A 14197-nucleotide genomic window follows, 5' to 3' on the forward strand; every position below is an offset into this window, starting at 1 on the left:
GAATTTGGTTTGTTAAATTTTTGTTTAGAATTTTTGCATCTGTGTTCTTGAGGGGTATTGGTCTATAGTGTAACCGAGCAGAGCCCTATGGGGCCTTCCCAGAACATGCCTTCCCCCATATCCTCTGCTTTAGCTCCTCTCTGAAGTACCTACATGATAGTAATTTTTTTTTCAGTTTCTATTCACAAAGAAAAAGCTCCAGTCCATCTTCTAATTTTTTTGAAAAACTCCTGACATTACAGAACTCAACTGAAATGTATTAATATTCCACTCTTACATTTCCATGACAAACAAAAGAATTTCATGAGCCAGAACAAACAAACAAGCCAGGGTAGATAATAGTATTTGATGCAAATTTCCTGCGCTGTTTTGCAGATGTGAAAACCCCCCACCAAATGGAAAAACTACTTGCTGACCATGAGCACAGACCCCCAGGCCTCCTGGAGCCTAAGGACTGATAATCTAACCCCTGTGACACCGCCCTGCTGCCTCACCATCAGCCCATCACAGAATAGTGCACAAGCTGACAGTACCCTGTGACAGCCCCGCCTCACCTGCCCTTTAAAAATGCTTTGCCAAAGCCCTTCAGGGAGCTTGAGACTTTTCAGGGCATGAACCACCTCATCTCCTTCATGGTCTTGCAATAAACTTTTCTCTGCTCCAAACTCCTTATTTAGTTTTGTTATGTTGTAATTGGTCTCATAGACCAATTCTATGGTCCTGTAACACGGAAGAGCAAAATCCGACTCCATGTTGGATCTGTTTCTTTTACTTTAACCTTTGCTACTTGAACCTTTGCTTTTCATTTACTTTTATTATTATAATCATACACAATGGCCTGCCTCAGGGAACCCTACCCCTCTGCCTGAATGTTAAACTGAAGGACCTTTGTTCAGCTCTCAGGGAGACAATCTGACCCTGCCCACCTGTGAATGGCTGCAGCAAAGAAGAAATTGACACATCCCCTCCCCCATGCTGGCCAAGCCAGGAGACATTTTGTGAAATTAATGGCCTTCTTACTTTACTTGCTCAACTCTTCCCCCTCTCTGTTCTGTAAAAGAAACTGGTATCCAGACCCCGATAAGATTTTTTGGGGAGACGCTAGTCTGTCATCTTCTTGGTCTGCTGGCTTTCTGAATAAAGTCGCTATTCCTTGCCTGAATACCTTGTCTCCCTATTTACTGGCCTGTCGTGTGACGAGCAGAGTGAGCCTGGACTCGGTAACAGTCTCATAGAGTGAATTAGGAAATTCCCTATGCTTCTACTGCAGTATATTGTATCTATATTCCAGAATATTTTCTGGAATGATAATTGGTAGTACTTCTTTTTCCAATGTTTGGTACATTTATCAGTGAACTTATCTGGGTTTGAGGTTTTATTTGTGGGAAAGTTTGCATTGCAAATTTAATTTAAAATACATAGGTTATTTCTATTCAGCTTATTTATTTATTCTTGATTAAACTCTAGTAGTTTGCATCTTTTAAGAAATTTGTCCATTTCATCTAAGTTGTAGAATATATTGGCATAAACTTGTTCATGATATTCTCTTATACTTTTAATATCTGTAGAACCTGTAGTGATGCCACTTCTCTCATTGCTGATATTGGTCATTTCTTCTCTCTCTCTCTCTCTCTTTTTCTTTTTTTCCTGATCAGTTTGGCTAGAGCTTTATCAAGTTAATTCAGTTTTTCAAAGAACGAGCTTTTGGGTTCATTGATTATCTCTATTGTTTGCCTATTTTCTATTTCATTGATATCTATTCTAAAATAAGCCTACCTGCAGGTAGACCACTCACCACCATTTTTATTTTTCAGACATTTATCTGAAACTTTTCCAGTCACCAAGGTAAATGGTGACTAAGCAAGTGTCACCAGTTATAGTTTGGGTGTCCTGGACGGAGCCATCTGATACAGATGATACAGATCTTGATAGAGTGTGAGACAGATACAGAGATTCCTGAAGGAGGGTACCAGGCCTATTGGGGCAATCCCACAGCAGACGTCTAAACAGAGGACTGTGGAAGCCCGGAGAAGAGAGAAAGCAGTCCCAGCAGAGTGCTTCGCGCAAACATTGGGTGGGTAACCCTATTATGTGACATATCTAGAGAAAGCAACTTAAAATAGATGACAAACACATTCCATCAGTCCCTAGAATGGGAGGTGGGGTTGTCAATCTTATCTCAACATTTCGGAAGCCTCAGAGGGTTTGGAAATGGAATAAGACAAGCAGTAACATCAAGCATTGCAGAGACTCTTGTCGACCTCAAGTTCACTGCCAGTGAGGAGGTCAGTGGCAAGGTGCTTCAAATCTTTCCTTGGAATCCGGGATGCCAATCACTTTCTGGGCAAAGAGTCTTTGGTACTCGGAAGATAAAATCCAAATTTTCCTTTGGGACAAATTTCAAAACTACCAGCTTTATTGAAACTTACCCTCTTTTTTTATCATTCTGAGTCCTTAGGTTCCAAGAGCATTGCTTAATAATTCTGTTTCTAAAAGGGCATTGCAGTGCAATGTCTCTGCTCATGGTAAAGATCAAAAGCTATCTCATCTGGAAAACATACTACTACCTGTTTCAGCAAATGCTTCTCATTCATTATCATCCTTATGAGTAATTCATTGGCAATGAGTATAATTTTTTTTTTTTTTATGAATGTCTAAATACACGCCCTCTCCTGAGGCAGGTTTTGTGCCTGTACTTATGCCGCTCCTGTTACATGAGCTTAGAATCCAGACAGCTGGATTGCTCTGGGCTGCAGTTAACAGATGGCTCCGGCGATTTTAACTGGCTTCCTTCCTCTGTGCATGTGTCTGCTGCTGACACCTGGCTTCGCTGAGGCAGGCAAGCTGCTGGTAGTACCCATGGATGGGAGCCACTGGTTTACCATGCGTCCGGTCGTGGAGAAACTTGCCCACAAAGGGCATGAGGTGGTCTTAGTCATACCAGAGGTGAATTGGTACCTGGGAAGTTCATTCAATCTTACGGTAAAGACTTATTCCACGTCTTACACTCTGGAGAATTTGAATAGTGAGTTCCAGAAGTTCTCCGATTTTCACTGGAAAACTCAGCCACGAAGTTTACTTCATATGTTGCTGAATCCGTCCAACAAAGCTTTTGACTACCTTTTTTCACATTGTAAGAGTTTGTTTGAGGACACAAAATTAGTAAAATACTTAAAAGAGAGTTCTTTTGATGCAGTGTTTCTAGATCCTTTTGATATGTGTGGCTTAATTGTAGCCAAATATCTTTCACTCCCATCCGTGGTCTTCACCAGGGGAGTCTTTTGCCATTATCTTGAAGAAAGCACTCAGTGTCCCATCGCTCTTTCTTACGTTCCTAGAGATTTCTCAGGGTTCTCTGATGTCATGACTTTCGGACAGAGACTGTGGAATCATATCCGGCACTTGGAGGAACGTTTATTTTGCCACTATTTTTTCAAAAATGTTTTAGAAATTGCCTCTGAGATTCTCCAGACAACTGTCACGGCATCTGATCTCTTCAGCCAAATATCAATTTGGTTGTTACGACGTGACTTTGTTTTGAACTATCCCAAACCTGTGATGCCCAACATGGTCTTCATCGGTGGAATCAATTGCGCTGAGGCAAAGCCGTTGTCAAAGGTAAGTTACTTCTCCTTTAGCATATTAAGAATTAATCAGGCTTTGGACATTAAAAAAAAAAAGATTCCTTACTAAACTGTGATTTGTCATTTATATCCTTTGCATTTGTAATTTCTCTCCGTTGAACAAACTATTTTGTGCCAGTTCATTTAATTGTGCATCATCAAATTTTACAAAGCTGTCTTCTTTGATATGTATGTGTATACAATTGATGTAATTGTATATAACTTCCAGGCTGCATTTTTAAATCCTGTTTTGGGAAAAATACTGAAAAATACAGTAAGAAATGAAACTTCCCTTCTGTTAATCCAATGCCACCCGCTATAGGAAAATGCTTTTAGCCATTTTGTATGTATCTTTTCCAATTTTTCTTAAATTATTTAATATTATTTAATATAAGTTCATACATCTAATGTAAATTCTCACACCCACTTATTAAAATCCAATCTAGTATCAGACTGGATATATTGTTCTTTACTTTGCTTTTTTTCACTTGCCAATGAATTGTGGACATCTACAGTCAGTACATACAAATCTGTCGCTCTTTTTAATGGTTGCATAAAATTCTTTACTTTGGATGTACCATACTTTATTCAACTAACCCATATTGATGGATATTGATAGCTTTTCCCATTTTTTCTTTTATAAGCAAGATTGTGTTAACATTCTTCATTTCTTTACCTTTATATATTTCTATGTTTCTATGCTCTTATCTCTGTAAGCTAGAGTCCTTAGGAGTAGTGTTGCTGGGTCAAATAGCATGTACATACTATATTTTGATGAATTCAACAAATTGCTTTCAAAATATTGAACAACCTGACACTTTGGTCAAAAGTATACAAGAGCTCTGTTTTTCTATACCCCCTCCACCTCCAGAAGTTGTCAAAGTTTAAAATTTTTAGCAAAATAATTCTGCATAGCTGCATCAATTTTTGTTTCCTGTTTTCTTAGATATACTGGCCATTTGTATTTCCTCTTTTGTGAGTTATGTATTCACATTCTCTAATCACTTTTATAGAACTTTCTTTTTATAGCTAATTATTGTGTCTCTTGAGTATTAGCAATATTAATACTTAGTTTTTTATATGTGCTGCAAATATTTTTTTCCTGGACTGTCTTTCATCTTTCCTCATACGGGACTTTCATTTTTGGGTAGTCAAACTGGTTGACTTTTCCTTTAATGGTTTCTGGATTTCAGCTTGTTTAGATCTTTCCAAGTCTGACATATATAAGCATTTTTTTCTGTATTATGTCTTAATGTTTTAATTCCACCAATGTTAATAGTTTTATTTCTTACAATAAGAACTTTACATGGTATAAGGATCTAACTTCATTATTTTTCCTAAATGGGTAGTCCATTATCCCAATATCATTTAATAAAAAATCCTCCTCCATTCATTGAATTGAAATGCATCATTATCATATTTTAAATTCCCATATTTATTTGCATCTGCTTTTGTACTTCCAGTCTTTCTCCACTGATTTATTTATCTATTCATGTGCCAGAACCATATTTTGATTATAGTAGCTTTGTAGTAAGTTTTAATATCTGGTAGGGCATGCCCCATACTCATTATTCTTTTTTTTCCAAGTTTTCTTAGTGATTCTTATAATTTATTCTCCTTCACAAAATTGAAAATTGTTTTATCTAGTCCAAAATATAAAAATAAACCATTAGGGTTCTGTTAATGTGATGTAAAATATTTTTACTCATTTGAGAAAGGTGAGATTGACTAGCTATTAGTATTAGGGAAAGGAACCCCGTTGTTAGGATCAGTAATGGTGCGGATAGGGAGTCCGAAAAGAATATTAATGAGAAATTAAGGCTATTGTCATTGAATTGATTAAGGAGAAGTAAGCTTGTGAGACTAATTAGCAGACTATGGGTTGTGGAGTTAATTCAGACTGTGTTGCTTTTTGATAGTCAAGTTAGGGGTATTAGTATAATTGTGGGGATAATAAATCTTAGCGTTGGAGGAGGTTAAGGTTTCGTACGTAATCGGTGCCATAGGTATTTGATACTATTACTAATCAGGGTAATCTGCGTGCTGCTTCGCAGGCTGCGAACACCGGCAGGATGATTGGTATTATGCTGGCTGAGGTCAAGTGTGAATTTAGGATTGTTAGGGTCGCCAGGATGAATAGGGATAATTTTATGCCTTCTAGACATAGTAGTGAGGATACTAGGTGGGCTAGATATATTAGTAATCCTATAAGGGATATAGTGAAAGCTATAATAATATTTATACACACTAAAGACACTTGGTAATTATGAGTTTAGTCATAATCTAATGAGTCAAAATAATTTGTTTTGTTTTAAACTAAATACAGTTTAGTTCAGTCCACTCCAGTCCTTTTTGAGCTCACTGTAGGCCAGACTAATTGCCAATAATGAGATTAAAAGTAAAACCATGGTGAGTATTGTTTTTAGATTACTTGTTTGAGTTGCTCAGGGGAGGGGCAGTAGGAGGGCAATTTCTAGGTGGAAAAGGAGGAATGTGATTGCTACTAGGAAAAATTTTATGGAAAAAGGCAGGCGGGCGGATCCTATAAGGTCAAATCCGCATTCATAAGGGCTTGTTTTCTCTGCGTACATGTTTAGCTGGGGGAGTCAGAAGGCGATGAGTACAAGCAATGAAGCCAGTGCAGTATGTGTTAAGAGGGTCAGTATTAAGTTTTTTATTCTTTTTCGGGGTGTACCGAAACTAACTGATTACAAGTCAGTTGCACCAATTAATACTATAAGAATTATGCGCCTCATCAATAGATAGATACGAAAAGGAAGAGTCATAAAACATCTACAGAATGTCAGTATCAAGCAGTGGCTTCAAAGCCGCTGTGGTGGTTGGATGTGAAGTGGAATTTTCATTGGTGCAGGAAACAAACAATAAGGAAGGTGGACACAGTGATTATGCGCAGTCCGTGGAACCCTGTGGCCAGGAAGAAAGTTGACCCATATACCCCATCTGAGATCGTACATGGGGCTTTGTAATACTCTGAAGCTTGTAGGGGTGTGAAATAGACGCCCAGGGCAATTGTAATAAGAGGGCTCGGAGTCTGTGCTTGCGATTTCCTTCCATAAGGCTGTGGTGGGCCCAGGCGATAGACACCCAGAGGCTAATAGCACAGAAGTGTTGAGAAGCGGCACCTCTAGGGGGTTTGGAGGGCGAATGCCTGTTGGCGCCCAGCACCCGCCTAATTTAGGGGTAGGGGCGAGGCTTGAGTGATAGAAGGCTCAAAAAAAGCCGGTAAAAAAGAGGACTTCTGAGACGATAAATAAGATTATTCCGTATCAAAGTCCCTTTTGGACGATTGGTGTGTGATGGCCCTGGAAGGTGCTTTCTCGAATAACATCTCGTCATCACTGATATATTGTTAGAGTGTTGGTTAGTAGGCCTAATATTAGTAGAATTATTGAGTTAAGTGGAATCACGTGATTAGGCCCGACGTTATGCGGAGCGTTGAAAGGGCTCCTGTAAGGGATCAAGGACTGGGGTTTACTATGTGGTACGCGTGGGTCTGGTGGGTCATTATGTGTTGTCATGCAGATATAGGCTTACTAAGAGGGTAAATACATAGGCTGGAATTATAGCAACAGCAAATTCGAGGATAGTGAGTAGGGAGAGAACAACGAATGTAATGAAAGCCGTGATGGTGTTGATGCTTATTAGCGCTAAGATTGGTCCTCCGATTAGATGTATTAATACATGACCTGCTGTAATATTGGCTGTTAATTGCACAGCTAGTGGACCGGCTGGATAAACAGGCTGATAGCTGGATAATCACTAGCACAGGGATGAGGGGGGTGGGTGTGCCTTGTGCTAAGAAGTGGGCCAAAAATGCTTTTGTTTTGTTACGGAAACCTGTAATCACGGTGCCGGCTCATAGGGGAATGGCTGTTCCACGTTTATTGAGAGCTGCAAGGTGGGTGTAAACGGGTGGGGTAGTAGTCCCAGAAGGTTGGTTGACCCAATAAATAGAATGAGAGACATCTTTTTGCTATGCTTTTCCTATTCAGAATATAGTACTTCTCTTTACTTATTCAGATCTTGTTTTAAGTCTACCAATGAAAATTTGCATTTTTCTTTGTATGTCTTTTATTTTTCTTATTAAAATTAATTCCTAGGCATTTTATTACCTTGGAAACTATTGTGAACAGAGTATATTTTCATTTCTATTTTGAAGTGGAAATTAAAGTATAGCTTTGCTTTTTGCACATTGATCTTGATCTAGCCATACTACTAATTACTCTTAGTAGTTTGTAAGTTTTTTTAGGTGTACAACATCGTCTGCAAATAATAACCTTCCATATGCATACCTCTTATTTTGTTTCACTGAAACATATACCTTCAAAACATCATTGAGTCATTAGTTCAATAACAATTATTCAATAGTTTATGAATAATGTTGAATAGTTGGTCCAGGCAGTTTGAATTGGAGTTCAATCACTTGCAATTGAAAAGGTATTTTCAAATACAGGAGTAATATTCCTGGCAAATGCGGAGTCTCTAAATCCAGATGAAATGCTTATCTCACCCTATCATTTTATTAGGGAAGTACTATTGATTTTTATCTATTGATCTGGCTCCTTGTAAGGCTCAGTATGTTTTATAATATAGTCATATTCTTTCACATATTGGGGGTCTTACTTTCCCCTTCGAACTAAGGAGAGGTTACAGATGGATTATGTACTCAGTGAATATATGTTATGGACACTCTGCTTATGTAACTCCTACTACTTAGAGCATGAATCAAGTCTGGCTAGGACAGCATTTTATAAGGGCCTCTGTTCACCTTGCCTTGCCCACTGGGGACCCCTGGATCCTCACATAGCTGAGGAAGTTTCACCCAGACTGGGTACACACACACATACACACAGACACACAGATGATAATGTTGGATTTATTTAGCATGACTGAATGCAAGAAAACGAGAATCAGAATATTGGTTGGGCTGTAGAATGTACAGACTTGTATAAAGCACCCCATTTTTATGAGGAAATTTTTTTGGAATAAAAATAATTAAGCACTTATCATCATACATGTGCTAAAAGTGAATTTAAGTGTTTTTGGAGCAGAGAACATATTATTTTGTTTGTGTAAATTCAAGATGTTATATCAGGCAAACTTTATGTAAAGGGCCAGAAAGTCAGTGTTTTAGATTTTTCATGCCAGTAAATACCCCAGCTCTGACACTTAGCAGCGACATCACCTTGGGTAAGAACCACTGTTTCTAAATAGGTTAAATAGAAAACCACTGTTTCTAAATAGGTTAAACCACATATAAGCAATATCATATGATATTTGTCCTCCTCTGTCTGACTTACTTCACTTAGTATGACAATGGTAAGAACCACTGTTTCTAAATAGGGATAAAATAGTAGCACCACACACAGCTCTTTTCCAGATCAGAAACGATAATGCATGTAGAGGGCCAGGTGTGTGGCAAAGAATCAGTGACAGCTGTAACTGCCATAACTGCATGGTGCTGGGTATTTCCCAGTACGATTATTTCCAACCTTCACAATATTAACAGTAACGATGAGATCAGGCTCTTTTCAAAACAACATGATCAGATGTCAATATTCTCCTCTTGTTGGGAGCCTCCTATGAATTATTTAACCCTCAGATGGATAGAGTCCCCTTAGGGGGAGTTTAGAAATTAAATATAACAAAAGCCAACATGGGTTGACATTGTTATTAGCCCCATTTTGCAGGTAATGAAACTGAGGCACAGAGAGGTTGAGTGAGTTGCCCATGGTCACAGCTCTGGTAAGTGGGGAAGGCAGGATTCCAATGCAGGCATTCTTTTTTTAAAAAAATTACAACATAATTCACCCTTTTAAAATATACAACCAATGGTCTTTAGTATATTCGAAGATATGAATAATCATCATCGTTGTCTCATTCTGGGTCACTTCCTCACTCCAAAAGGACACCCCATGTCCCTTGGCAGTCACTCCCCCTCTTCTCCAGCCCCTGGCAACCACTAATCTACTTTTTGTCTCTGTGGATTTTGTCTCTGTGGTTAATCTACTTTTTGTCTCTGTTCTGGATACAGTAAGTCCCCTACATTCAAATGAGCTCCTTTCTGAGAGCGCATTCATAAGTCCAAATTGTTCATAAGTCCAACATAGTTAGCCTGGGTACCCAACTAACACAATTGGCTGTATAGTACTGTACTGTAATAGGTTTATAATACTTTTCACACAAATAATACATAAAAAACAAACACAACAAATAAAGAAAAAAATTTTAATCTTATATAGTACCTTGAAAGTACAGTAGTACAGTACAACAGCTGGCATACAGGGATGGGCATCGAGTGAACAGGCAAGAAGAGTTACTGACTAGAGGAGGGAGAGGAGGTGGGAGATGGTAGAGCTGAAGGGTCGTCAGCAATAGGAGATGGAGGGCCAGATGCAATTTCACTCACTCACATCCTGGGTTTGAAATAAAGATACTGTACTACTGTACTTTGTACAGTACTGTACAGTAAAGTACACAAAAGCACAACCACTTGTAGAGGATACATGCATGTGACAACATACGCCAGACACATGAATTAACTTACGTGATTGGACATGCAAACGCATGTTCTCATCTTTGAAAGTTCGCAACTTGAAGGTTCGTATGTAGGTTCTTCTGTATTTCAGAAGAATGGAATCGTACAATACATGGTTCTTTGTGACTGCCTTCTTTCATTTACTTTTCAGGGTTCATTCGTTTTGTAGAATGTATTGGTATTTCCCTCCTTTTTATGGCTGAATAATATTCCTTTCTATGGGTATACATATCTATTCATCTGTTCATCAGTTGATGGACATTTGGGCTGTTTTCACTGTTTTAGCTATTACGACTAATGCTGCTATGAACATTCATGTACAATGAGTCCAGACATAGAACTTTCAGAGGCCAAGGGCCTAACCTTTCCCCTAACTGCCTACCTGTGCAGACTGGAAACTCTTGGGAAGCACCCTGCCTGTGACCTTTGCGGAAGTTATATGCAGTGAAATTTGCCCAGGGTGGGCTTGACTAACATCTCCTGGTCTCTGATCTCTCAGTGGACATGACATTTGTTGGCTTTGTGGTGCTACAGAATAACATGCAGTTGGCTTTTTTTTGTTATTTAAAAAAGTCCTTCACTGAACAGATAATCAATTTAAAAAAAATTTTATTGGAGTAGTTGATTTACAATGTTGTGTTACTTTCTGCTGTACAGCAAAATGAATCAGTTATACATATACATATATCCACTCTTTTTTAGATTCCTTTCCAATACAGGTCATTACAGAGTCTTGGGTAGAGTCCCCTGTGCTATATAGTAGGTTTTTATTAGTTACCTATTTTATATACAGTGGAGTGGATATGTCAATCCCACTCTCCCAATTTATCCCTGCCCCCTTTCTCCCTCCCCGGTAACCATAAGATTGTTTTCTACATCTGTGACTATTTTTGTTTTATAAATAAGTTCATTTATACCATTTTTTTAGATTCCACATATAAGCAATATCATATGATATTTGTCCTCCTCTGTCTGACTTACTTCACTTAGTATGACAATGTCTAGGTCCATCCATGTTGCTGCAAATGGCATTATTTCGTTCTATTTTTATGGCTGAGTAATATTCCATTGTACATATGTACCATACCTTCTTTATCCATTCCTCTGTTGGTGAACATTAGGTTGCTTCCATGACCTGGCTATTGTAAATAATGCTGCAATGAACATTGGGGTGCATGTATCTTTTCAAATTATGGTTTTCTTCAGATATATGCCCAAGAGTGGGATTGCTGGATCATATGGTAGCTCTATTTTTAGTTTCTTAAGGAACCTCTAGACTGTTCTCCATAGTGGCTGTTACCACTTTACATTCCCACCAACAGTGTAGAAAGGGTTCCCTTTTCTCCACACCCTCTCCAACATTTATTGTTTGTAGATTTTTTTTCTACATCTTTATTGGAGTATAATTGCTTTACAATGTTGTATTAACAAAGTGAATCAGCTATATGTATACATATATCCCCATATCCCCTCCCTCTGGAGCCTCCCTCCCACCCTCCCTATCCCACCCCCTAGGTCGTCACAAAGCATCGAGCTGTCCTATGCAGCAGCTTCCCGCTAGCCATCCATTTTACATTTGGTAGTGTATACATGTCAGTGCTACTCTCTCACTTCATCCCAGCTTCCCCTTCCCCCACTGTGTCCTCAAGTTCCTTCTCTATGTCTGCATCTTTATTCCTGCCCTGCCACTAGGTTCATCAGTACCTTTTTTTAGATTCCATATATATGTGTTACCATATTTGTTTTTCTCTTTCTGACTTACTTCACTCTGTATGACAGACTCTAGGTCCATCCACCTCACTACAAATAACTCAATTTCATTCCTTTTCATGGCTGAGTAATATTCCATTGTATATATGTGCCACATCTTCTTTATCCATTCATCTGTCAATGGACACTTAGTTTGCTTCCATGTCCTGGCTATTGTAAATAGAGCTGCAATGAATATTGGGGTACATGACTCTTTTTGAATTATGGTTTTCTCAGGGTATATGCCCAGTAGGGGGATTGCTGGGTCATATGGTAGCTCTATTTTTAGTTTTTTATGCAACCTCCATACTATTCTCCATAGTGGCTGTATCAATTTACGTTCCCACCAACAGTACAAGAGGGTTCCCTTTTCTCCACACCCTCTCCAGCATTTATTGTTTGTATATTTTTTGATGATGGCCATTCTGACTGGTGTGAGGTGAATTAAATTAACTAATTAATTATTTTTAAAAATTTATTTTATTTATTTTTGGCTGTGTTGGGTCTTCGTTGCTGCATGCGGGCTTTCTCTAGTTGTGGCAAGCAAGGGCTACTCTTCGTTACGGTGCGCGGGCTTCTTATTGCGGTGGCTTCTCTTGTTGTGGAGCATGGGCTCTAGGCGCATGGCCTTCAGTAGTTGTGGCACGTGGGCTCACTAGTTGTGGCTCACGGGCTCCAGAGCACAGGTCCAGCAGTTGTGGTGCACAGGCTTAGTTGCTCTGCGGCATGTGGGATCTTCTGGGATCAGGGATCGAACCCGTGTTCCCTGCATTGGCAGGCGGATTCTCAACCACTGAGCCACCAGGGAAGCCCGAGGTGAATTTTAAATGTCAATAAGTATTAAAAATTTACTCTCCCTCCAGCAATGTATAAGTATACCCTTTTCTTCAATTTCTTGCTCACACTTATCTTCAGACTTTAGGTTTTTGCCAGTCCAATAGGTGAAAAATATCTCAAGGTTATCTTAATTTGCATTTCCCTCCTTAACTGTTTATCTTTTTTAAAAAAATTAAGTTGTTTGACCAGTGAAGAAGACAGCTGGAGCTGACCTCCCTCAATGAATATAACTGATGCAACCTCTGATTATATTAGCTCTTCGGGTAACCCCACCATATTCTTGACTCAGTGAATTTGTTGGAAGGCTTTTCGTTGCTTGCAATTTTATTGGCTCAAATACTGGGAAAAATCTCAGGGTATACTGATGACACCAGGACCCATTTTTCACCTTTAATTCTTGTATCTGCTTCTGATGATATCCTTCTGGGTGTCATGATACCCAAGCACCTGGGGCTCTAGCCAGAGTCCTTTTCCCAGGATTCCTAGTAAAGTTCTTCTGCCTCACTGGGTTTCATTAAGTGACACGTCCATCTCTGCACGAATCACTGTGGCCGAAGGGATGAGATGTGCTAATCGGTTGAGGCCTAGGTCACATGTTCTATCCCAGAGCAGCTCACGTGGAGCCTCACCTGAAGTCCAGGGGAGGTCTCTGGGATGAGTCACTTCCTAATGACTTTCCACACTGGACAAATGAAAGATGTTTACAATTTAGATGTCAGGTGTTTCATTGCTAGTTTATCTTATAAATCTATTATCATATAGATTTCTCTGTGTCCTAATCTGAGTTTATTTTAAGAAAATGTGGGTGGGTACTAAATAGGAATATCCCCAGGAAAGGATGATCTGTCAGCTTTTAAGGCAATCATTTTGGGGCTTATAAGCGTTTTGTATTTGAAGTCTTTGATCTTTGTTCTCTTTTAGGTATTTTTTTCCCTATTGTGATACTCGTAGATATTTTTAAATTTAAACTTGAAATTTAAAAAATTCCCCAGCAAGTGAAAGAAATGCTATTAGCTACGGGTATTTTTCTTTCTCTCTCTCTCTTTTTTTTTTTAAGGGCAGCCGTCTCCTTTTTAAATTTTTATTATTATTATTTATTATTGTTTGGCTGCACCACGCGGCATGTGGGATCTTATTTCCCTGACCAGGGGTCAAACCCAAGCCCCCTGCAGTGGAAGCGCAGTCTTTTAACCACTGGACCTCCAGGGAAGTCTGGTATTTTTCTATCAATGTTTCTTAGAATATATAGGTCTTTCCATGGTAGATTTTGGTCTTTATCAGTTCTGGAAAGCTTTATTCTTTTGCCATTGCATTGTATCTTTTCAATTTATCCTATTTTTAAAACAATTAATGCTATTGAGGTATTATTTACATATAATAAAAGGCACCATTTTAACTGTACATTTCTGAGTTACAATTTTATATACCC

General features: G+C 38.8%; 1 protein-coding gene across 3 annotated transcripts in view; it reads left to right on the top strand.

Annotated features, from left to right (window-relative positions):
• The window catches only part of LOC307188137 (UDP-glucuronosyltransferase 1A1-like), a gene marked incomplete at its 5' end in the record, with an annotated part of 68156 nt that overhangs the window by 2147 nt on the left and 51812 nt on the right, over positions 1 to 14197 (top strand). For 2 of the 3 annotated variants that reach the window (XM_079924885.1, XM_079924889.1), the window contains one exon: positions 1774 to 3618. In XM_079924885.1, coding sequence (XP_079781011.1) covers positions 2764 to 3618 — 855 coding nt within the window. Of the gene's footprint in view, positions 1 to 1773; positions 3619 to 14197 lie in introns of those variants that run through there. The other variant, XM_079924886.1, reaches the window with a different exon arrangement.

Source organism: Stenella coeruleoalba (genome assembly GCF_951394435.1).
Source record: "Stenella coeruleoalba genome assembly, chromosome: 6".
NCBI lineage: Eukaryota > Metazoa > Chordata > Mammalia > Artiodactyla > Delphinidae > Stenella > Stenella coeruleoalba.